The sequence below is a fragment of the Micropterus salmoides genome, unplaced genomic scaffold (assembly GCF_014851395.1).
Source record: "Micropterus salmoides isolate LMB-PRFRI ecotype aquatic unplaced genomic scaffold, ASM1485139v1 Ms_hic_scaffold_9, whole genome shotgun sequence".
NCBI lineage: Eukaryota > Metazoa > Chordata > Actinopteri > Centrarchiformes > Centrarchidae > Micropterus > Micropterus salmoides.
Window position 1 is genome coordinate 23,942,891 of NW_024044681.1, and position 25,678 is coordinate 23,968,568.

The 25,678-nt window shown below is 39.2% G+C and overlaps 1 protein-coding gene across 1 annotated transcript; it reads right to left on the reverse strand.

Moving 5' to 3' along the window:
* Positions 1–328: 328 nt before the first annotated feature.
* On the reverse strand, positions 329–23,378 carry LOC119894778 (multidrug and toxin extrusion protein 1-like). Its single transcript, XM_038707447.1, has 17 exons — positions 23,139–23,378; positions 22,667–22,768; positions 19,809–19,877; positions 19,545–19,693; positions 18,289–18,331; positions 16,589–16,633; positions 15,665–15,762; positions 14,953–15,050; positions 14,713–14,826; positions 12,546–12,622; positions 11,955–12,063; positions 11,556–11,631; positions 11,410–11,479; positions 11,160–11,292; positions 3,198–3,292; positions 2,545–2,646; positions 329–2,422 (listed from the first exon to the last, which is right to left on the reverse strand). Exons 1-17 carry the CDS (start codon positions 23,361–23,363, stop codon positions 2,057–2,059), a joined length of 1,971 nt encoding a protein of 656 aa, XP_038563375.1. The 5' UTR covers positions 23,364–23,378; the 3' UTR covers positions 329–2,056.
* Between the last annotated feature and the right edge of the window lie 2,300 nt (positions 23,379–25,678).

Here is a 25,678-nt window from a genome sequence, read left to right on the forward strand (position 1 = left end):
GTATGTATTGATCTTTGGCAAAGAGTTGCTCTCATCAGTGCAGAAATTAGTTGTGCATATTGAAGCTTGTGCAACATTTACCATCCATCATTCAGAAATACCATTTCTTAATGTTTGCACTACTACGTATTGGTACTTCAAGAATGAAAACTGTTATTTAACATAAATTAGTGATCTCTTCTCCTGTATGACAAAAAAGTAAATCTTCAGCAGTGATTGCCTCTGACCAATCACCGAGGTAGAGTTTGGCATAATTTAGTGATCTACCAGTGAAATGAAACATGTGTTGAAGGGCATTGTTTTATCATGAATCAGTTATCAAATGAAGCTAGTTTCCAACACATTTATTAATTATAGTCGTTTCAGTTCATACACATTAACTAAAGCAACCACATCATGAGTAGCCTACCTTTACCAACTGATTGCGCTACAACTTCATTAACAAATCCAAGTGCCATTTCTCAGGGTGTCTAAACTTAACGTCTAAAAAAGTCCTAATCACTGCAAAATAGTACAAACTCTTAGAACCTGCATTTATTTTGGAAGCGAGTGAAAGAAAGACGCAACCTATTTTAAAACTATTTCCCTCTTTTACAGTTGTTTGGCGGATGCATAGCAATGAGGTAAGGTATCTATTTGGCTATGTAAGATTATTAATTGTAACACGACGATAATGAAACAAGGTAAATTTTGTTTTAGTACCGTTTATACTCCTAGGTTACATGTCAGCTACAACTGACATTTGTTTGCTCAGCAATAGTACTTTGTCAAAAATACAATTCTCTAAAGAAAAAATCTCCTTCCACCTCCTTTTACCTGGCTAACTTAATACTCACTGCAAAACTTTCTTCTCACTGATTGTTTGCTTATATAGGTCATATGTAGTCGGTATTAGACTGTTTCATAACCAGTTAAAACTCTGTTTAGTTACTTTGAAGGAATATGATGAAAATTAAATATTTAGTTTGGTTCTTTATCTCTTAGTCCAATTGTATAAACACAATGTGTATCTTTTTTAAGGGGACTACCTCATGTGAAAGTAGCTACTTTAGCAGTTTGCATCTACATGCTAGCAGGAGCAAGAGTAGCATTTTCTGCCCTTTGGTAAGACAGCTGTTGGATGTTGTGACAACTGCTGCTGATATAATATTATAATTGGTGATTTAATTTTTGAATCCATGGCAAAATAGTTTGGATTACTTCCCTTTAAGTGCATGTTTACAAGAAGAATCTAAAAAAAAAGGTTTGGGCTACTATAATATAATTTGGGTTTTGGAGCGACCATGCAGCTTGTGGTTAGTTTCATTGTTATAGACTTTAAAGGTAATTTTATTGATTAGGGTGCTATCACATGTCATTATATTATTATCCACACATATGCAGTAAAAATAACTAGCTTATTATTTATTAATAACCTATCTTGGAGAATACCAGGACAGAGTGATACAGGAAGACATTGCAGTAATGCATAGCTTGCCTGTATAGTTACATATACTGTACTACATATTACATATTACATGTATACATCTCAATTTTACATCTGATATTTACAGTGAATCTGACACCTAGTTAAAAAACAAGAAAATGATTAAGGTCAGTAAGAAAGAAAATATAAGTCACATAGCAATATGTAAACCAAGACAAAAATAGGTGTAAAAATCTAAAGCTATCAGTAGAAGAACACCTGTTCCTTGATGCCCACGTGGTCGCTTAGTGAGGGATTTATAATGTGTCTTGTAGTCCCAGTTGAGCATCTCAGGCTGAGCAGGTTAAAACATGATGTTTCTAACAAGACTTTTGTTCATCATGCCAGTCTCATTTGATATTACATGCAGCTTTCAGTAGTGCAACACTGAGACATCTTTCTCTCTACATGAGACAGAGCCAGTAGCCCATGGTGGGCTGTAGTTTTTCAAAATAACAACACATGTCTGTTAGTAGACTATGAAACTTAAGGCAGGAATTCAACACTTTTCTCTAAAGTTGATCTAAATTGTCAATTTGTGAGAACCGTGTTCAGCCACTAGATATCCACATTCAGAGGTCAAAGATCAGCTCAGAGGTTTGGGGTCAGGTCCAGTGGAGCCAGTGGTGTAGGAGTGGAGTCATTAGCCCAGTTCAAGGTGAAATTGGCCTTACTCTGAGCAGAGGGCTCTGGTGCAGGAAAAGCAATGTGAAAAATTACACCTATGGCCAAAATGAGAACTGAAACCAATGCGATGAGCCCCCGACGCAAAATCAGCTGAGTGACAGGAAGTAGTGCTTCAGGTTTGGTATTTTTGCTCTGCTCAACATCCCTCTCAGTTACTCCTGCATTTGTGTTGTTGCCCCCTGCCTCACGACCCACTTTCTGCTCCTGATCCTGGGTGTTGACTGGACTGTAGCCATCTGCTTTAGGGGCTTCTTCACCATCCAACTGGACCTTCAGGGTACAAAGATGCTGTTGTTAATCAATACGTGAGAAGCTCAAGTATGATAAAACTTACACTATCAAAGAAGCAAGAACATCCAGCTTAATACACACCACACACTGTGTGCACTTACTGAAGGGCAGTCAGAGATGTCAGGCACCATCGCTTCACTCAGCACTGTACCAAGTGGACGCTTCGGTATAACCACTACTTTCTTTCCAGCTCGCAGTTGAGCCTGAAAACACATTAGAGTGAGGCTCATAAGACATGTAAAAACAACAGATTTATATTAATTATTTAATTAATATTTTTATTAATGTAGAAAAAATCTGGATGAGATTCATATAATCTAATCCAAATCCAAATATATTAAACATAACCTCCATTTTTCTTTGTAAAATAATTCTATTAAAGTGTGTTAATTTGTGGTGTATGTGAGTGTGCATATGCAATGTTCAGCTCAAACATTAATTTTTCAAGTTTTGCAAATGAGTTGAGAGACATAACTAAGACCAATGCTACTCAAAGAAAAACCAAAATAGACTTTGTTATTAATAAGAATGTTGTTAATACAAAAATTTTAAATGCTGCCAAAATTCAATTGGTGAGGGGAAAATGCTGCAGGGATACAAGAATTTACTGATAAGACTGCATCATGATAAAGCTACATTACAACATAAAAATGTCCCCAATAGGAGATTTTTTTAGGAGATTTTTTGTCCTCAATCCTTTTTGGAAAGGTGTAAATACCATGTATTGTTTTAAAGAAAGATAAGAGCATCCTACTTTGTGTGTGACTTTCTTCCAGTTGAGTTTGAAGATTAGAACAAGGAAGAAACCCGTCTCAAAGAAAATACATATCAAGAGACCCAGCCACCAGCCTAACAAAAGTGAAACAAATAAAAATGTGTTAAAAAAAATTCACAGTGGATTCAATACATAGATACCATTGTAAAAATTGGTTAACAAGCCTTACTCAGAAATGCAATCGTGAGGACAGAATACACCCTTATACACCAAAGTTACAAAGTCATCAAGGGAAATACAAGCAAGAAGATACACACTACACAAGGTCAGAGCTTTGATGCACATTGTGTGTGTGTGTGTGTGTGTGTGTGTGTGTGTGTGTGTGTGTGTGTGTGTGTGTGTGTGTGTGTGTGTGTGTGTGTGAGTGTGTGAGAGAGAGAGACAGCATGCGTGCACATTTATAAATGCATGCACACTTTGAGTGGACAGCAAAGATCCACTCTGGCAGGGGTAAATGGCAGGCTGCAGGGGAGGAGATTAAGAAATGGATGGTGCAGCAGGACTGAGTGGGTTTAACTAATGGACCTGGATTTTAATATACACACACTACCTCATTTCCAACTTTTGCTGATGTCAAAGGGGCTGCTCATTGGATAATATAAGAAATAAAAAAATTAGGATCAAGTTGTAGGAACTCCCTCATCACTGACAACTGCTGTTTGTGGTCACTATTACCACAAAGTCAGGGTCCTACCATCCATCAGAAGTGAACCTAAAGTGTAGTTTTACCTTTGGGATACCTGCCTGTTTACTTTAACTTTACAGTTGAACCCCACATGTGGTCGGCTGATGTGCAAAAGTTGCTAAAAATATAAATAGATTTTTTTAAATTAGTGTTAAGAATTCACACATCAAACCTGTTAACAGATTTTGGGGAATACTACTGCATATGTGGAAAAATTTGTATAAAGCCTTCAGTGGCTCCAGAGGGAGCGAAACGTGATTGGCTCAAGTGATATCACTTGAGTCAGCATCAGCTGGGGCTGACTACGAGTTTTAAAATTAAAAAATAATCTGTGGGTGTGAAGTTAGAAAGAACTGAGTTTACCAGACCTTTGTAGCCTGCTCCTCATCCCTGACTAAGGCTAGCAGCTTAAGGGTACATTAGCCGCTACTAGCATAACTAGTGTTGCCAACTTTGTCACTACAAAATAAGGGACTTAAAGTGACTACTGCAGCAGTGCAGGTATGGTTTTGTGTGAATATACAGTGTATTGTTTTAAGCAATTTGTCATAATGATTGCTAATCTCTTGATTAAATATTTGGTAGGTTTCATAATAGTTTATTTACAGCAGGTAACTTTCACACGGTCATTTAATTTAACCACTAGCTGTTTTGAACCACTAGCACATTTACCATTTGTCAAAACAATTGTGGTTCTTGCACTGTAGGTTACAAAAGGTTATCACCTTCATCTAGCCTATATATGACAAACCAAAAAGAACATAGCTTGTGATGTGTTTTATTTCCAGTTCATGCTTTTTCAGGCAGTTCATCAGAACTTGATGAATACCATTTACAAGTTTCCTCACTATCTTCATAAAAGTCAAGTAGCTTGCACTGCACTCCATCAGACACAGAAAAATATCTCACGCACACTGGAAACATTTTTCTGTTTCGTTTGTTTGAGGCGTCGGTGGCAACAGAGTAAAACACAGTCTCACCTTCAGTCGGGGATAGATCATTCAGGATATCCTGCACAGTTTTGGTCCTAAATTCATTGTGATCATCTCAGCTTTCATTCTTACCAAGTGCATCTTCTTCAAAGCCGCTATTTTGTCAATTTCCACAGTAGCTGCATTTAACGTTACTTAACTTATAGGCCTAATGAGGGCTGTGATTGGATCATGACAGCTGACCATTGTCAAGTGTTGTGATTAGCACTGCTGCTGTTGTAAAATTGTATCAGTCAGCGGTAGTAGTCAAAAAACATAACAAGAGAGGTCACGTATGGGAATTAAAGGTTCAGTGTGTAAATTTTAGATGGTGAGGGTTTGCGAAATGCACCCCCCCTTCCCTATCCAAGCGGGTAGTATAGCTACGGTGCCTGAGACAGGACAAAAGATGTTGTCTATGAGATAGAAGAGAGTTGCCAGTCAAGAAATAGGTTTCTTTAGATAGATATATTACGAAATTATATTTACTTAATTATTCAGTAAAATCATATTTTATTGTGAATATTATTATTTGTTCATTAAACAACAGCCACATCAAGAAATGAAGTGCTACATGATGTCTCATACTCCTGTAATATATTATTTTACTGTACTGTTCTCATACTTTTTTTTGTTACATCTTGGGAGGGTTGGCTAAACCACATAATACATGAACATGGGCAGGTGAGGATCAAAGCTCCTCTGGCTCTGCTTAATTAGATAAGCAATCTGCAAATCTTACCAATATTTTGAATTTTTTGAAATACAACAGAAACACAAAGTAGTATTGATAGCCATAATTTCAGCTTGTGGTAAAACGGAGCAATGTTTTTAATGGGCATTTAGCTTGTGAGCATTTAAATTACACATTTGTGTGCACAGTGTCGAAGCAAAAAAAACAACTTTTTTTTAATACAAACTTTTTTTTAATACAAATTCAGTTAGTATTCATTATTGGTCACTTGGTCTTGTTATGTATCACTATTAGCAGTAAAAATAAATACACGTTTTCCACCAGGGCAGTATTCAACCGAAATTTAGCTGCTGCTTTGAGCTTCCATGTTGTTACCATTTTATTGCCAATAATATTCATCAGCTGTTTGATTCATCAAGGTAAGGCACATTTCTGTCCACGTTGCAAAGCCATAACAGAGCGCTGTAGAATAACCAGTGTTGGGCAAGTTACTCATAAATTGTAATATATTACTAGTTAGTTATTAATCCTTTAAAAAAGTAATAATATTACTTTACTTATTACTGGGTGATAAAAGTAACTAGTTATGTTACTTGTTACGTTACTATATTACTATATTACCTCCCACCCCAAACAAAGAAGTTGTTTTTTAGAAAACATTGTTTCTAACGCCACTGGCTGAAATAAAAAATAAAGCAAATAAATTGTGACTTTTGAACTACTGTTTTTCTGCACATGTAGTCCTATTTAGAGCAGTATTTAGTATTTTTACAAAAGATAGAACTTTACTTAACACCATTCTCGCAAGCATCAGTGACAGTAGCTGCCAGAGTTTCTTTCTATAATTTCCGTTGCTGTGCTGCTTCAGCAAATGCTTCTATAAATTAGATGTACAATTGTCTGTGGTTGAAAGCTTTTTGCTGGTTGCACAAATTTTACAACAGATGACAATGTTCTTTGCATCTTAGACTGTGACACAATAATGGCAGTAGCTACTTACAGCTGTGGAAAGAACGCCTCTCTCTCGTTCTCCATTCTCTCTTTGCTAACAGCTGACTTGAACCACATATGATTATCTGACCTGCAGCGCATTCACGTCAAGGATGGTGCATTCAGTAACACAGTAATGCAGCGTTACTTGGATTAGTAACTGTAATAATATGGCTGTCTTGGAAAAGTAATTAGTTACACTACTAGTTAGTGTAAAAAATAATATTATTACAGTACCGCATTACTTCTGAGTAACTGAGTTACTGCCCAACACACTACATGACATTACAATCCAACTACATATTTCTTTCTACCACAGCAGTAAAGGTTTAGCTGGCTGATCTGAGCTTCTATGCTGGAAGCTACCGTTTTATTGCCAATTAGTGATCAGCTGATTGTCTCATGAATGTTACCGACAAAGCCAAAACAGAGCTCTGAAGATTGAGAGTAACTACATGAAACTAATCCAACTACGTCTGTGAAGATTCTCAGTCATCCAGGTCATAGTTATTCAAAGAAAGTTAAAGTCAAGGGCAACTGGACTTGGTTGAAGATACTAGAAGACGTTTCTTCCCTCATCCAAAGGACTTCTTCAGTTCTGACTGACTGGTAGGGAAACTAAGCTATTTAATCTCAGTGGGGTCATTTGCCAGGATCGTTGATACCGCTGGAGGATTTTCAACAAACACAACATCCCTGTGTTTTTTAAACCCAAGAACACACTTTAAGCCTAGTTCACATTACACGATTTTTAGCCCGATTTGCTGCTTGACGAGCTCAGCGACCGTCAGGCTGTGATCAGGGGTAAATAAGGGGTTGATCAGCGGTAGCTAGTCGTTATGTGTGAACTACTCAATGATGCATCAAAACGGCTCCCTGACACATTTCTGACACATCGTCTGCCAAATATCTAGCATGCCAAATTTCTGGCGGAGTCAGCCGACTCGACATCCACATCCAGTCAATGAGAGCAGGCAGCTAATTTTTTTTTTTTGTAGCACAAACAATCCCTGCTACCTGAGTGTGCTAATCCATTATTTCAAACAGAATTTTTGTCTTTATAATTGTTATCTTTATTATAGCAAACAACAGCTTTTTCATGTGTAGGTTCGTGTCATTTTCCATTTCCATTTCACATTTGTGTTTTCTTGACAAAACATGGTTTGGAGACCAGCGTCGGGTGACAGAGTCGCTGTCAGCTCGTGTAGTGTGTGACCACCTGTCACCAATCAGTCACATAGTGTGAACGCCACAATGACTTCAAGACTCCTGTCACAAGGCCGACGCTGATAATCGTGTAGTCTGCACAAGCCTTAAGACAGATGTTGGTACACCCCAAAGACCACACCCCCAAGCACAAGAAAAGCAATCTAGTGTATGCGGTCCAATACAGTGAGAAATGCACAGACCTGTATATTGGGGAGACTAAACAACCACTACACAAACGCATGGCTCAACACAGAAGGGCCAACTCCTCAGGTCAAGACTCTACTTAGTCTACTTACATCTAAAGGACAGAGGACACTCGTTTGAGGACCACCAGGTGCACCAGGTGCACATTTTAGAGAAGATGGATGGTTTGAAAGAGGTGTCAAGGAAGCCATCTACACTCGGGTTGAGAAGCCGTCCTTGAACAGAGGAGGGGGTCTACGCCACCACTTATCCCCCACTTACAATGCGGTACTTCTCAGGAAACTCAACAAACGTAACCTATTGGCCTCAGGTGAAGATGCCAACGATGGTCGTTCAGTCTTTGCCTCGGGTAGTCCTAACGACCATAACGACTGTTGTTACTACAGCCAGGAACACTAATGAACCAGCGGTATCAACGATCCTGGCAAACGACCCCACTGAGGTTAAATAGCTTAGTTTCCCTACCAGTCAGTCAGAACTGAAGAAGTCCTTTGGATGAGGGACAAAACGTCTTCTAGTATCTTCAACCAAGTCCAGTTGCCCTTGACTTTAACCTTCTTTGGATAATCCAACTACATATTTACCAGGGCAGTAAAAGTTTAGCTGGCTGATCCGTTCTATGCTCTAAGATAACTAACCATATAGGCCTACTGATCAGTTGATTGTCTCGCTAACGTACCAGCAAAGCCAAACCACAGGCTGGAGAACAACTAGGCTACATGAAATTAACTTGTATATCACTGACAGGGCAAAAACATCACTTATCTTGGTGATTATGACCAGCTTTGAGTTAAAGCTATCAAACAGCAGTTTTCATTTGCATAAGGTCCAACTAACTTAATTACCTGTCGAGCAGAAAACAGACAACTTCAGCTCTAGTTTGAAAACACCTGTCCCCCATCAGAGCCTTCCATCTTCCTGCCATCTGTTTACATCTGTGCTGACTCCGTCTGGCTTCATCATATGAGGATCCACACGCTGTCAGCTTGTGCTAACACATTTGCTTGTTCATTTGTCCAAATGTTACTTCTCTTCTTACTTCTAATAAACCAAACAACTACTCAGAGTATTTATTATTATTATGATTTTCTCTTCTTCTTCTACGTACGCATTTAATGTAGACGGGCGTCTACACTGCCTGAATTATACAAGTTGAAGAAGAACGCTGTGATGCCAAAACGCGCTCTGTTGTACTGTTTGTCTGTTGTGGGCTACTGTAGAAACATGACGACACAATACGGCGACCTCCATGGCAGGGGGACCCGCGGTTATGTAGATAGAAATAGCTCATTCTAAGGTAATAAAAACATAGTGGTTCATTATGTAAGGTTTATACGCCACTGAAAACATAGTTATGGATATTATATTGCATTTCTGTCAATAAATCCTCAGAGATATTACAAACTGAACCTTTAAGGCATAAAATTATGCCTAATTAAAGACAGGTGGATGCGCTGTCAGCTGGATAGCCGTTTGGTGGTTCAGCAACCAATAGCCTTAGCTCCACCTCTTTGCCTATTTTTGGATTAGCCATAGTCAGGCACTGCCAAGATGGTGGCTGGCAGAGCTGCTGGGTGCCACCCACATTGAGCTTTACAATGTCTCTTCAGAAACCAATAGGTGACTTCACAGACACTATGTACATGTTTTATACTGCTGCATTGATTTTGAAAAACTGTCCAACATTAGTTTAACAGTCCAATTCTAAATTGTTTGAGTGCTCTTTTAAATTATGTTAATTTTTAATACTTTCATCTAAATAAGAACATAAAGACCCCTTAAAAATGAATAGTTTGATTATCCGCAAAGGAAGTGGTAAGCTACCAAATTAACACGGGAAATGGGGGGGATGACTTGCAAATATTCCCAGCCGAAGTTGAACCAGAGGTCACAATAACATGGTATGCGTCATAACCATATGATGAACTTGTAAGCTAGCAAGTTAGCAAAAAGTTTGACTGGGTGATTGACCTATCAGCTTTGATGCAATCCCTGTGGATTAGTGATGTGCGATACCACTTAATTCCTATCCAATCCAATTATACCCAAGCTGGTATTACCAATACCAATACTTTTTACATATTTTATTTCTAGTTTAATGTGACCTCCCCCCTCCCGTTTCTGTATTTATGAGAGAAATAACGAGTAGGCTGTAGCTTTACCAATTCAAAATAATAGCTGCATAATGACAAGACATCAAACTACTGTCATATTGTTTAATTATAATGAAAATATCCTACTCAGAACTGCCGCTTCATATCATCATATTATTTTGACTTAATCTCAGATGTTTAGCGAAGTTTGCAGTGTTGCCAAAGTATTTCACTGTCTTTGCACACACATCATACACAGCATCATTATTACCTTCACAGCTAAAATACAGCCAGACGTGACTGTTTTTACAGTCAGCCAGAGTCTGTATTCAATGGAAATGTAAAGGGATGCAGCGGCTCACTTCAAAGAAGCTCCATCACAGAACCATTGCGCAAGCATGACTTTGACAGGCGGAAGGAAACGTAGTTCCTATCAGCCGAGTAGCCTATAATTAGACCATCCTGGTGGCAGTAAGATACTTATGGTAAAACACACACTCACTCCAAATTACTGAGTTTAGATATTGATCCTTTTATATGAGTATCGATCCTAGAGCAGGAAACGTTGGTATCAGAAATATCGATACTTTAGGATCGATCCGCACATCACTACTGTGGATCATCTAGCTACCCAAAAATGACACTGGCATTTAAAATATATGGTTGCCTGCAAACACTTAATTGTGTGAAGCTGGATTTAGTGCTCTTGTTTGCATGAAATCAAAGTACTACATTTTATGTGAGATGAGAATGCGCATTCTTCGAGCCTGCCCTCAACAGAAAAATGACTATATAGGTCTTTTCAGCTAAACAATATTATGACTCATGTTTATGTTTATTGTTAAATATTTATATATTATACATTAAATATTGGGATTTTTAATAGCATATAGGTGATTATAGACAAAAATATGTCATAATTAAAACATTTCAGAATAAAATTAAAATCCCTGTCATTAAAAACCAAAGAATTGTCTTTATTTCAAACAGCTGGGGTTTTGAACATTTCAGACCTGGAATGTCTCTATTTATTTCATTTTCATTTATATCTTGTTTGCAGAAACATACAGAGATAGAATGGAATGAAAGCATTACCTTTTACTCTGAGCTTGGCAGCAAACATCAGAGCTATTCCTACTGGCATGCCGATGCAGTAGTAAGACACCAGGTTGGACACGGCAGCAATTTTCTGCATCCCAGATCCTACAAGAATCCCTGAGCAGACACACTGAAAACACACACACAAATTAAAACCACAAAAAGACATTGATTCAACTAAACAAGCAAACAGCTATGTGTACTGATATGTGTACAATGTACTCAATGTAAAACCAGAACTGCATACCAGAAGTGTGTCAAAGACTTGTACAAATGCGTAGACTGTGAGGTTCTCTGAGACAATCGTCACAATATTTCTGCGGACAGTAGAAGATCATCAAAACCAGAGTTGCCTTTAAATGGTGAATGATTGTGTGTTGGTCTGAAACTCACTCATCAGAGGTAAATATGTAGCCAACGACGGACTTACTGCCAGCGATGACAAAACCCTGGAACACAGCAAGTACTCCTATAGCGAAGACATTACATAGAGGATAACACCTGACAAGTTGTACGTTCTGCGCTTGTAATGCATGATTTTCCTCCAGATTCAAGCAAATATCAAACACATGAAATTAAAGTTGTATGTTTCCTACAGGTATTTATTATTGTGGATCTCTAGTGTGTGTGTGTGTGTGCTTACACAATTAAAATAAACTTCAAGCTCTTTAGCTAAACCTTCATGTAGCTGAACCAATCAGAATCAAGAATTCTCAGTGGGCAAGTTTTAGATTACATTAATTGTGTATGTTTGCGTTTACAAGTACTTCATCTGCGTATGTGTCTTCATACCTGTTAAAACCAGGACCACTTTGCAGGTGACTATGGCCCCAGTAGTATTCCCGGCCCCCAGAGCATTCCCAACACGCACACAGGCAGCACCATGGATACCTAGAGGGAACTGCAAGGACCTCAATTTTCTTTTTGGTGTCAGTTACACAGCTGACATAAAGAAATATTTGGTCATTTGGGGAAATATGCTTATTCACTTTCCCTCTGAAAGTTTGATGAAAAGGCTGATTCTACTTTCATGTCAGTGTGTGAAACACAACTCATGCTTCGCCAAAATACAGTTACAGCATGTAACTCCCCGCAAAACTACAAACCATTCAATTTCTAAATAAAACAAATTAGATACAATGTGTAATTTGTGAGCTCTAGAGGTGTAGGTAGTCATATTTTTCCCAATATATTTCAAAGATAGCTAAGCTACCTGTTTTTCTCTGCTTCCAGTCTTAAAGCTAAGCTAAGCTAATCGCATAATAAATCTAGGTCCTTGCTTAACATACAGACATAAGGGTGGTAGGGATCTGAATAAGCTTATTTCCCAACATTCTTAATTATTGTTAAATAATATGCACTTAAATGTATAAGTGAACACACTGAATCCATACCATATATTATGGCTCCTATTTCCACCAACACATGCTGAGCGGCAAGATCCACCTCGCCAAGTACACCTGATAAGATAAAGGTCTCATTAAGACATTTACAAGGACTTTCCCAACATGCCTAAAAGCTACACCAAGACACTTTGTACAAATGTTTGACCCAACAGTCATTAAATACACACAGCTGAGTGTGCAGCATGCTGGTTTATTATTCTGACAGGTCAAATGTTACATGGCACACATATGGCACATTTAGATAATTCTCCTAATTTTCAAGTAATCGCATACTGCTGGTGGAAAGCGTCCATATCCAAAATAAAGCAATAAATAAGGTGAATTTAAGTTGTCGCAGTTACTTTTCAAAATTAGAGACTAGGATCAGCTCTTTAGCTGGTTGAAAACAACTCTATACGCCTTTTTGCTGTGTTATATAAAAAGTTATTTGACTTGGCACTGGTAATACTGAACAAATGCTATCAGGAGTTAAGTATGTTTCATATCCTGCAACACCTCGACTCTCCAGGGACATATGCAAGGATCCTGTTTGTGGACTTCTGCTCGGCGTTTAACACCATCATCCTGGACATCCTCAGCACCAAACTCACCCTGCTCACTCTGCCCGCCTCCACCTGTCAGTGGACTTCCTGGTCAGCAGGTGAGACTGGGGAACATCACATCCAGCACCCAGACTATTAGCACTGGCGCCCCCCAGGGGTATGTTCTCTCCCCACTGCTCTTCTCCCTCTACACTAACGACTGCACCTCAAGAGACCCATCGGTCAAACTCCTGAAGTATACTGACAACACAGTGGTCATCGGCCTCATCCAGGACGGTGATGAGTTGGCCTACAGACGGGAGGTTGATCAGCTGGCTCTCTAGTGAGGTCAGAACAACCTGGCTTACACGCTCAAAGCTGTGGAGATGATGGTGGACTTCAGGAGGAGCCCCCCCCACTCTGCCCCCCATCACCATACTCAACAGCCCTGTGTCTGCTGTGGAATCCTTCAGGTTTCTAGGATCCACTATTTCCCAGGACCTGAAGTGGATGCTCAACACAGACACCATCATCAAGAAGGTCCAGCAGAGGATGTACTTCCTGCGCCAGCTCAGGAAGCTCAACCTGCCTAAGGACCTGCTGATCTGCTTTTACACAGCCATCATCCAGTCTGTCCTCTGCACGTCCATCACTGTCTGATTTGGATCTGCCACCAAAAAGGACAAGGACAGACTACAACAGACAGTCAGGACTGCAGAAAAGATCATCGGTGCCAACCTGCCCTCCATTCAGGACTTATACATTTCCAGAGTCAGGAAACAGGCAGGAAACATCACTGCAGATCCATCTCACCCCGGACACCACGTGTTCTAGCTTCTCCCCTCTGGTAGGTGCTACAGAGCACTGTACGCCAAAACTAACAGACACAGAAGCAGTTTCTTCCCACAAGCCATCACTCTGATGAACAGCTGATTTTTGACTCACAGTGTCAGGAACAATTCCTGTGCAATAACCCAGTAACTCTGTCTCTAATCAGCACCTGTTTACTGGCTAACACTTATTATTTATTTATTCACCATTCTCTATTTCAGTGCTGTTCATACTGTTATTTTGTCATATTGTAGATACTGTATACCAAATCCACCTACCTCAAGTCATCACTCCTGCACAAAATACTTATTTATTCCAGAATCCTTTGCACTATGCTTCATCACACTGTGTACATGTGTACATGTATGCATGTTTATGTAACTGTATAACACATCCACCTCATACATGTACATACTCCTGCATCCTTTGCACTCTGCTCACTGCACTATTTGTCAATGTCAATATTGTTTTTTTTTCATAGTGTGTATATTTGTGATGTCTACACTGAAGTCTGTGTGAGCAATGTACAATCCAGAGTCAGATTCAAGTCAAAGCTGATTCTGATTCTGATATTTCAATTATCAATATAATATAATAATATAATAATAATGTTTTATGTGATTGGAATAACTTTACAATTACTCTGATGGTCTTTGAAGTAAAAGCTTACAAGATGTTGGTGATACATCTTTTGATGGTTAAACCCTTTCTGGCTTCACTTCAATACCAACAAAAGCAAGTGTGTGTTTGAACAAGATTTGTGTGTGGGGTGCTGGGGCAAACAACACTGACCAGCAAGGAAACCGCCAATGTCCCAGATCCACCACTCAAAGTAGGTCATGAAAACACTGGGAATAGCCAGCTTCATATAGGAGCCCCACTCCTGAAGACAGTCAGTGGACCAGCCTGCAGAAAGTTTCACACAGAAGGGTTAGTTAAGGGTTATTCTCTGTGTAGCCCGTAGAGAGCAACCATTTAGAGAAAAGCTGATTTGGTCACTTACTTATATTCATATTTGTTTGTAGAACTCACCTCCCCATGTCTGCTTATGGAGCTTCTTCCATCTGATGTAGCCAAACAACAGCAGGCAGATGGCGATCTGAGAGAGGCTGTTAGCAATTGCTGATCCACTGCAAACACACATGATGTTTTTATATTGGAGGGATGTCTAGTGCCAGCCTACATTAACTGGAAGGAGCTCAGGATCCAGACAGTTAAAGTAACATTGTCGTTTGTGCAGTACTGGATGACTGAGGGTCTGAGAATAATCCTTAAAAATTCAATATGTAAATATGGGAGGGAAGGGACAGACCTGACCCCACCACAGAGACGTGATTGGATAAGTCGACTGCCTGTTGAATCAAATGTTTGTCCAGCTGGACTAGGATCAACTCCTGCCAGAGCTCTCTCTTCTTTTTCTGCCCTACACTGCCCCCCTCTCTAAATAAAGTACAAAAATAACAAACATCAGTGTCCGTCTGACTCTCTTTTAACAAAAAACAAATCATTCTCCTTAAATTAAAATGCATAATGTGTTTCTGGATCTCCTGTTCTCTTCTTTCCAAACTCCTGGTTATGCATCAGCCAATATCCCTCTCATATTTGGACAGCAGTGAAGTGATCAACTACAGTGGCTTAACTGGTATATTTTAGTGGTCATGGTACTTGAAGCCTGATACCACATCAAGCAACACAAAGTCTATCAAAAATGAAAAGGTGCGGAGAAACAGTGTGACACACGTACATGACACCCAGCTGGAGGCTGAAGATTAAGACGTAGTTCGCCCCCAAGTTGAAAATGTTTGCTGCCGCTGCTGTGTACATCTGAGGCAGAATAATCCCCTGACAGACAAAAAAGACACAATCAGGTATCCAATTGGTAGAGCTAATATGCATGAATTTTCTTTATACAGGTTCTAGATAATCAAATAAATTGCAGTAAAAACAGCCATGCTAGCAGCTTGGATAGGTCGTTAGTCACAGCAGTGTTTTATGCTATTATTAGCATGTTAACATCCTCGCAATGACAATGCTAAAATGGGCATATTTAGCAAGCAGGATATTTACCATATTCGCTATTTTAGTTTATCGTGTAAGCAAGCTAACATTTGTTTACCATAAAACACAGCTGATGCTGATGGGAATGTCATTAGTTTGGAAGTATTTGGTCATGATCTAAAGTAGTGATAAGTTGAAATGTTGCCCTGATGGCACTAGAGTGAAGGTTAAGTGATCACCACCACAATTATTATATTCATCCTGAAGGGGGACAGGATTGTCTGAACCAAATTTCATGGCAATCCATTTAATAGTTTTTGAGATATATCACAAAAAAACAAATTAGTCAAATGACAATCAAAGTCATTAGAAGGCAATGTGTGGGAATCACATTAGTTTCAATTTATGGCTAGAAAAAAGCAAAAGAATTACCTCATGTCTTGATCACTTCGATACATTTTTTCAATACATTTTACTTACAACTGACAAAACTGCTGACAATGTCATCATGTAAATAAATACAATTTATCAAAATGATCAGTAGATGAGGTGTCACCATTCCCTGAATTTGTTTTGTGGAAACAAACACATTGCAGTCTATACTTTAACGCGGGGCACTCACTGAAATTTTGTGCAGGAGAAACAAATATGTTCCCTTTTATAAACTTACCTGGTTTTGCAGGTAGGCAACTTGCAGCTGGTGAAGGAACATGGCCTGTAGCAAGGAGAGGAAAAGTGGATTAAAACTGGTAGACCTTCCAGATACCAAACAACTTTGATGTGTGGAGAAATATTAAGTAGTTTTTCTGTCAATACTACTGTGTGTTGACTATGCCATTGATGCATTTCCAAAATGTGGATATTTTGTGTGAACATGCATTCTATTAATTTGATAAAGACATATTAATGGGGAATATTCCAATTACTACAACTAACTAACTAAACACATTAACTGGATTATCTCAGTCAAAATAAGGAGGTAACTGGAGAAAGCACAAGATGATGGAAAAAGATGGATTACTTGTCGTGCTTTTGAATCAATGTGTCATTTCTACAGTTTAGTTTGATTATAAGAATGGTAAATGTCCGGAGTGTAGGTATTCATTATTTTCTTGATACAACACTTAATCTGTTTTTATGCACATTGCTGAAAAGATGCAGCTAGTCATGTGTTTCCTTAAAGTGGTCATATTATGCTCATTTTAAGGTTCATCATTTATTTAGGGGTTGTACCAAAATAATAAATTTTTTCAAAAAACACCACATTTTTGTCATACTGCATCTTGCTGCAGCACCTCTTTTCACCCTGTGTTTTAACGCTCAGTTTAGCTTCAAGTGAAGCATCTAATTTCTATTAGATCTTTGTCCGGAGTTGCACATGCGCAGTACCTAGTTAACAGTGTTGGGCAAGTTACTTCCAAAATGTAATACATTACATTCATGACATATTGTCACTGTGTGTGCTGCAGCTCAGTGTGTTTCTCCATCAGTGTTTTCATGGGCGTGCCACAGTAGCCGCTAGGTGAGCATTATGATACGTGATGGAAGTAAAAGCTGGACTACAATCAAGCTGTTTTCAGGCAGTTCAGGAGCATAGTTTTCTGTGGGAGATGGGAACTCTCTTTAGGGTGGATTAAGGGCTTTTTCACTTTTTCAACTATTGCATACACAAAAAAGATATAACACAATAAAGGGAAAAACAAAAGTTAAAAAGACAAAAATCATAATATGACCACTTTAATTACTTTAACTTTGTGTACAAGAAAAGTCATGGAGAGAATTAGATGGAACAGGATTTTTTCTAGACAATGAAATTGTTAGCAATGTTGGAAAAATGTATTAAAGTAAATTCATCAACGCAGGGGGAAATAAACATTGAATTTTCACCACTTATCTGCTATTATTAAATATTTCTGCATTTATTTTTTGTTCTAAATATTTTTTCTACTTCACATCTTTGAAGCATCATGAAAAAAGTTATTACTAAATTTGGGTCATTCAAGGCTCAAGCAAAATTTCATCAGATTACAGGGATTAGTGGTCAGATTATACACTAGTATAATGTGTGCAAATAAACACGCTGCAGGGCTTGAAGACAAGGCCAGAGAGTACGATCTTTCAGTATTTAACTGACCAACAGTGGAGCACACATCCAATCTTTTGATAAGCTAAAAGACTCAGTTAGTCATCAGAGTTGTGCAATGGATGCTTTCATAGTGCGTCCTAATGTGTTAATCCTGTAATTCACGTAAGTGCAAAATATTGCAAAATACAACATGTAGTGATTTAGGCAGAAAACATTTTTGTACCCCAGGAGACCACATTATATTTTTTCAGACTCTGGGGAGTGTTTAAGTTCAGTGCACTTACTGGCACAGCTGGAAGAAATGCCATCACGTAGAGCTGGGCAATTCTGCAGGGGAAGAAAACAGAGTAATATTAATTTACATTACATTACATTTATTAATTTAGCAATTTAGTAGAGCAAACACGAACACAATAATTCACTTTCTGCTCAAATATGCCCCTCTTTTTGCAAGTCAATATAATCAAGACTGTGTGTCTGTTCACATTAAATCTTAAGTCTTTTGTTGCTTTAGTTCCTCAAAATAAAATGACAGGCATCTAACTGTAATATTCTACATGTAGGTAGAATCACATATCCAGGCGTCTAAAGCTGCATATATAATATTCACTTAAAATATGTTTAAGTGTAGGGAAACTACACTTAAAAGCATTTTGTAGGTTTATGAAAATATGTAATCATTTAGATTACAGGCTGCAACATACAGTATAATTACTCCACAGTTGTATCTTTTGTCCCAACGATTTACCAGTACAATAAGCTAAGTACCAATACATATATGAAGGTACTGGGGGGCAAAATGTGAAGTTATGAAAAAAGTTGGTTACAATTCAGGATCTTATAAAGAACTAACTGCTGGGTAACTATTCCTACTGATCCAGGAGTTAATTTGGTTGGGAACATGATCAAAATCTCCATCTGACTTGAAGGCTAAAGAATAGATCTCTGCTCCTTTATGTGGGAGACTTGGGTTCAAGTCCCAGCCCTGCCACTCATGTCATGTCATGTCAACATGTGATAGCGTTAGCACCAAAAGTGCTTTACGTTACCCTGTAACTAAATGCAACAAGGGAGAACTAACTGTGCTTTAGATTAGAGCCCAATACTATGTGGGTTGTAATCTAAAGCACTGTTAGTTAACAGTGACATTAAATATTGGCACTGAAAACAAAACCGGAACTGAAAAAGGAAACAGTGGCATCGGTAAGTAGCCAATTAATTATAGTATAGGTACCCAGTAGTTATAAGATAACTACAGTATATGTTTTTGTAAGATCACAAATTGTGTATTAGTTAACCGTAACTCCAAAGTAATTATGCTGTACATTGGGGGCTAAAGTGTTACTACTGGTAATAAGAATTACAAACACAGCACTATTTTTTTCCTTAAACAACTGTTCATCATTGCATCAGCATTTTGTTCGCACCGACACAAATGTGTAGAACACACACATACACACACACACACACACACACACACACACACACACACACACACACTGTTTAAGGTATTAATTGATTTCATAAACTATGAATTTACCTTGCCACCTCAACCTCTTGGTACAGGATGAGCAGTAAGTTGTGAGAGTTGATGAGAAGACCCCAACAGGGCAGACAAAACAGCAGCAGGATCAATGAACTCCTTTGGAGAATCATTCCTACACGTTTCATGTTCTTACTGCCGAATGTCTATAAAACACATATGAGAAAAAAGGGAAGTGACTCTGATGACATAGGAAAAATATGTACCTTTCCATAGATAACACATAAAAACAACAATGCACAAATAATGTGGTTTGCTCACCTGAGAAACGAGTGTGTTACAAGCCACAGCAAGGCCATAGCCGGTTGAAGCTGTGGTCACGTTAATGGTCTGAGAGGTGGAGAATCAAATACAAGAATATTAGAGAAGAAAAACTGCAAGTTAGACGTTAATTATAAAATGTTATATGTCTTTTACTCATTGTCCTTTTCTTGGTTATGCCCATAATGTAATATGTACATTAGTGTGATCTCGTACACATCAGCTGTTTCAGCAACAAATGTAAATGAAGTTTGATAGTTCCTGGAAACTATTTCATAGATCTGATTCCAAGAAAAGCAGTCCAGCAGGCACAGTATGTTCACACATATGAATGCTGTAGGCCAGGTGCAGCAAGAGTGGAAAAGCCCATGGTTAAGCAACAGGTACTGTTTATGGGGTAGAGTAACAGCAACAGCAAACATTAAAAAATGTGCATGGAGAAAATGCTTCAGAAGGAGGAAGCAGCAAAGCCTGCAGTGTCTAAAACAAAGTACCGTTATTGGAAGAATTAATGTCATTTATGTAGAGTGCTCACAGGTTTACTTCTTGGCTCTTGCTCTATTTGGTATTTTGATGACTCACCACAAACTTGGCTGCAGTGAATGGACTGGGCGCATTCACTCCGGCAAGGGTGTAGGTTTTGTTTCAAAATTGGAGGGGACAATTATTAAATGGGGGGTCTCCCCCGGAGAATTATTAGTGTTAAACGACATAAAAGAGTGTTTCCTGACCAGTCCAGCGACAGACGACCGGACCTTAATTATATTACGTAAGTCAGGTGACGTAATTCACATGACATTAAACATGTGGTCAACATTGTGAAACTGTCGCACTTTGGTTAGGCTTATGCAAACAAAACTACTTGGTTAGGTTTAGGAAAACATCTTGGTTTGGGTTAAAGTTAATACCTACCATCTCTACCTAATTCTATGTCCTTGCACTGCAGTGTCACTGTGTCCTAACTCAGTACATTACATCCTGCACCAGAACATTCAGGATATTGCTGTAGTTTCTTCAAAAAAGACAGAGGGCTGTACACTGGATATTCTCCAAAGGAAACTGGTGATAAGATGCTGGAACCCCGCACAAAGCATGCAGGAAAGCTAAGAGGTTACAGTAAGTGGTGCAGCCATGTGACTGCAGATTTCAAAGACTGTATAAGGAAAATTGTCCTCAAGGTGCCCTTTAGTTGATGCTCGTTTCTGCTGATCAGGTTTAACTTGTTGGATGTCCAGATTGGATTGGATTTTCCAGGTCTGCTCAATCAGAACTACAGCATAGACCATAGGCATCGCTAGACCCTTTTTACTGGGGCACGTATCCCTGTATCCATGTGCTGTGCCCCAGTAAAATTGTCAGAACCCCTTGGCGTCATTTTTGGACGTGTCACCAGCCCTAGTATAAATAGTATTTTAGCTTTAAACATGTTAAAGGAAACAGGGGGAGCCAGTTTTAATGGGCCTGATGCAGCTGATAATATTATCTAGCAAGAATTGATATATATTATTTACAGTGGCTATGCTTAAATTTGTCAGTAAAGTAGATGCTGGATCATAAGCCAGTACAAGCAGTTTATCCAAATCAGTACCAGCACAGACCCAGGTGAAATACAGCCAGTACAAGCATAGCCAGAGATGTACCGCCAGCAGCAGTCTTAACAGACTTTATGAGGATTTTTCTAGAAGAGGTTTCCATTCAGGCGTATTACAGAGACAGACTGGAGAGGTAGTTGTCAGAGCAATGCAGTGTCAGGTGTGACTGTGCAGCAATTGCAAATTGTTTACATGGCTCACAAGTCAAATAGGAGGGCCATGACAAATTCTTCTTAGGTGGTGACATATTGCTCATGCTCCACTCAAAGCCCTGACCTGACAGAGCCAATATTAATGAGGGAAGCTGGTGAGGTACATACTAGCACATTTCATACACTTCAATCAAAAATGTACATGAGGGATGAGGGGGCCTGCGCCCCAGTAGAGCTTTATGTCTAGCATCGCCCCTGGCGTACACCTATGTTGTCAGAATAACTGTCACGTTCTTGATATTAACATGGAATACAATTTTGAAAAGGTTGATACATCCAGTACCACTGAGAATCAACTCTGCAGTCTGCAGCAGGTTGCAAATTTTAGCCAATTTCAGCTCATTGACTGCAGATTCATATAGTTCAGTGCCAAGTGTTCTCACTATTCCCCTCCTGTGAACTGTGGGTACCCATTTCCAACACACAATGTTCTCTCAAGCCAACGTTATACTATTTGCCCAGCGCCAAATGGCAGACAGCCAAGTGTAAACAAGTGTTTGGGGAGAGAGAGATTTTTTCAGACCAAACTGGAGCTGATGTCTATGTGCATCAGTCATGTGTGACTAAATAAGGTTTTTGTTTTTTTGCTGCTCTCAGGTCTTGCAAAAGAAACCTCAATCTCCTCCTCAATATCTGTCTGTAAAAAAGTGAAACTTTGTGAAAAAGTGTGAATATTGGAGAAAAAGATCTCCACCCACACCTTTCTGCACCTTTTTGGAATATAATAATATTGTTCAGTCCTTTCGGTGTTTAAAGGTAAACAAAATGAGCATCAGCCAACCACCATCAGTCACTCGTCGCTGAAGACCTGGACTATGTTATACAGATACCACACATAAAGGCCAAAAACCATCACAGAAATTATAGATATCCAAACCAGCATGCACACAAAAATACTGATGATACTCTAATTGTGAGTAATAGAGAAATTTACTGTCAGTAATAGAAGTAGGAGCAGTAGCAGCAGTAGAAGTAGTACAAGAGTAGTGGTAGTAGTTTTACTACTGTTGCAGCAGGTAAAATCAATTAGTCTACAATGGAGTAAAGAATGTACCGCTGAGGCCAGAGCGTATCCAGCCAGTTCTGCATTGCCGATGTGACCACAGAATATGCTGCTAACAAACGGCAGGAGGAAGTCCAGAATCCGAGACAGCAGCTGTTGAAACAAATAAAATGATCTGACTATTTTCCAAACAGCCCATCATTGATTAGATGAAACTGATGCAGCAAATCATTGATAAAATGGGTTCACACAGCGTATCTGTACTCAGCAAAGTAGTTTTCAAGTTAGAGAGCAGTGTTGTGAAATCACCAAGCACAGACAGGTTTGCACTAACATACAGGATAGGCACCATTTTAATTTACCTTTTGCAAACTACATGTATATTTCAGAACTGTTAACTGTTAGATTGTACTCTGTGCACATTAACACACACTAACTTTGTAACAAAGGAGTTACCAGATGTATCATGGCACTTTGTGAAAAACCAATCCCCCCACCAACACTTCAACTTTCCCCTACTCACCAGTGGGCCCGTGAGCCATAAGACTTGGTAAAGTTCTTCTCTATAGACCAATGGTAGCCAACGTGTAACGCATGCACACCAAAACAGTTTGGAGCTGACCGCTGCTGCCGCCTCGTCTCCCTCAACCCCTGCTCTCTTGGCAATAGACACCCCAGCAACAGGCCCAGCAACAAGCCCTGCACCCGGGGACGGGCGTGGAGGTTCCAGGGAACCCAGCTTCTCCATTCAAAGACAGAAAAGAAGTGAGAAGGGAAAAAAGCCAAGGGACAAGGGAGGGCGGGAGGGAGGAATTGGGGAAAGAGAGAGCAATCGGTCTATCTGGGTTTATAAATACAACACATGCACTTCTTCAGTTATTGATTAAATAATGTAGTTTGGAACGAGGAGGGTGAGAGAATGAATAAAGAGGAAAAGAAAACAGAGGGAGTGACAGATGGAGTGGAAAAGAACAAAAGCCTTTTTTGGGTACAAGGTTCAAAGCAGGGCTGATAAATGTTTCTTGGTAGGAAGGAAGGGAATACATTGTGTCTGAGCGTTTGTACTGTATACAGTGAGTGATTAAATTAGTGAGTGAGTGCTTTGTGAACATGTTTCATTAGCATATTTGGTGTGGGAGTATGACTGTGTGGGTGTGTGTGGTCTTACAGGGTAATCAGTGGTAATCTTATGAGGAATGCCTGTTTGTACGCTGTACACAGAGCTCTGATGGCATAAACTCTGCAGGCCTGGATGAATTACTTGTGTTTGTGTGTGTGCGCACCAGTGTTATCTGCCTCTGAGTGTACTTCGACCACTGACTTTATCCCATGGTCGCCCTCTCCATATACTTGTCACATGAACAAATATAGGCACATGTGCACAAAAACCTGTGCTCATCTATGTTCTCCTGACAGAGCTCTGTAACTTCACTAGCATCTACAAGTATCTTACATGTCTGGGTAACAATACTGATTTATTCACAAACACACATCTTTAGCTCCTCAGAAAAGATAGTTGAGGAAGCGCACAGTTGACATGTATCATTTGTGGTAACAAATTGACCTTCAGCCGATTTCTATGACAAAGTCTGCGTGATCAAACAGATCATGAGCTTTAGTATGAAAGCGGCCACAAGCCCAGCTATCAGCTTACCTTATTTGAAGAGGCTACAAGTGTGTGGTGTGTGTGTGTGTGTGTGTGTGTGTGTGTGTGTCTGTGTGTGTGTCTGTGTGTGTTTTTGTATCCCATTGGCAGAGGTGGGTAGTAATGTAACGTTACATGTAGCATACTCAGTTAACTTTTTTTTGTAAATTGTACTTGTCAGAGTAGTTTTAATGCATCATACTGTTGAGTTTTAAAAAGTTACAACAAACTTAATGTACTCCAGTGTTTCAGTGCCTTCTTCAAATGTAAACCTGCTGGGTTTTAGGCCAGACAATTGCATTAGAATGTTGATTAAACCATTGTTTGTATCTTTGTAATGTAAAGAAAACTGACACCTCTTGTTTAGTGCCAGAAGGACAGTTTTTGACTGTTTCATTGACACTTAAGACAGGGTGTCAACCATTTTGTAGACAAGCCTGTTGTTCTCCATGATTAGTTTAGAGCAAAAGACTGTTTTATCCTGTAGATTGAAGGGGGTTTCACGTCTGGGAATTGGCGCTCTTTTGTTCGACCAAAGTATCATAGAGCAGTAAGGTACACCTTCCTTATTGGGTGACGAAGAAGTAACCAAATGACCAATGGCTATGGTCCTGAGCCATTTGAAGGAAAAGACCCATCCACATACCTGGAGGATATTAACAGTTCATTTTGTGAGAATCAGGACTGTAAGCTGTGGATCTGGGAGGGAAGCAGCTTTTCAGTCCACTGCTGGAGGCGGCTTTAGCTCAGTCTGTTCGGACTTGACTGAAAGCTGTAAATCTGAACGGAGGACCAACTTTCAGTCCACTGCAGTGTTATTTGTTTGTTCTGTAATGCCATCTCTTTATTCACTAATTTTGTAATTAAATCTTTTTGTTAATTTTCATTGGACTGAGCCTCTCCTTTCTCAAAATCTGAAAAAACGCAACAATACTTTTACTCTAACTCAATAGTTTTTAAGAGAAAAATCGTTACTTTTACTCCGATACATTTGGATACATTCATCACGCTACTTCGCTACTTATTTATTTACCGCAGTCACGCATGGACACGACCCTGTTATAGCAGAATAATGGCTGAAGCTACAGCATGGTAGTATGGCTTTCAAATGGCACTATTTAGGCTACAGGTTTAAATTTATTGCACCATGCAGCCAGCCCCGCTTTGTCAGGCTTTCTCAAAGCATTGGCATCGGATGCCCTGGTAAGAGACCGTGTTGGTGCTGCGGGTTTCGGTTGTGAAGTCTGTAGGCTAGGCTACACCATGCTGACACTGAGCTGACAGAGAGCAGTGTCTGTTGTGTTAATGCTAATATGTTAAATAATAAATAGCTTCATGCTTAAAACTCCTCCTGCTTTCTGCCTTAATGTAAATATTCAAGCTAACAGTGTATGAACATGCATTTAACGAGTCATGCT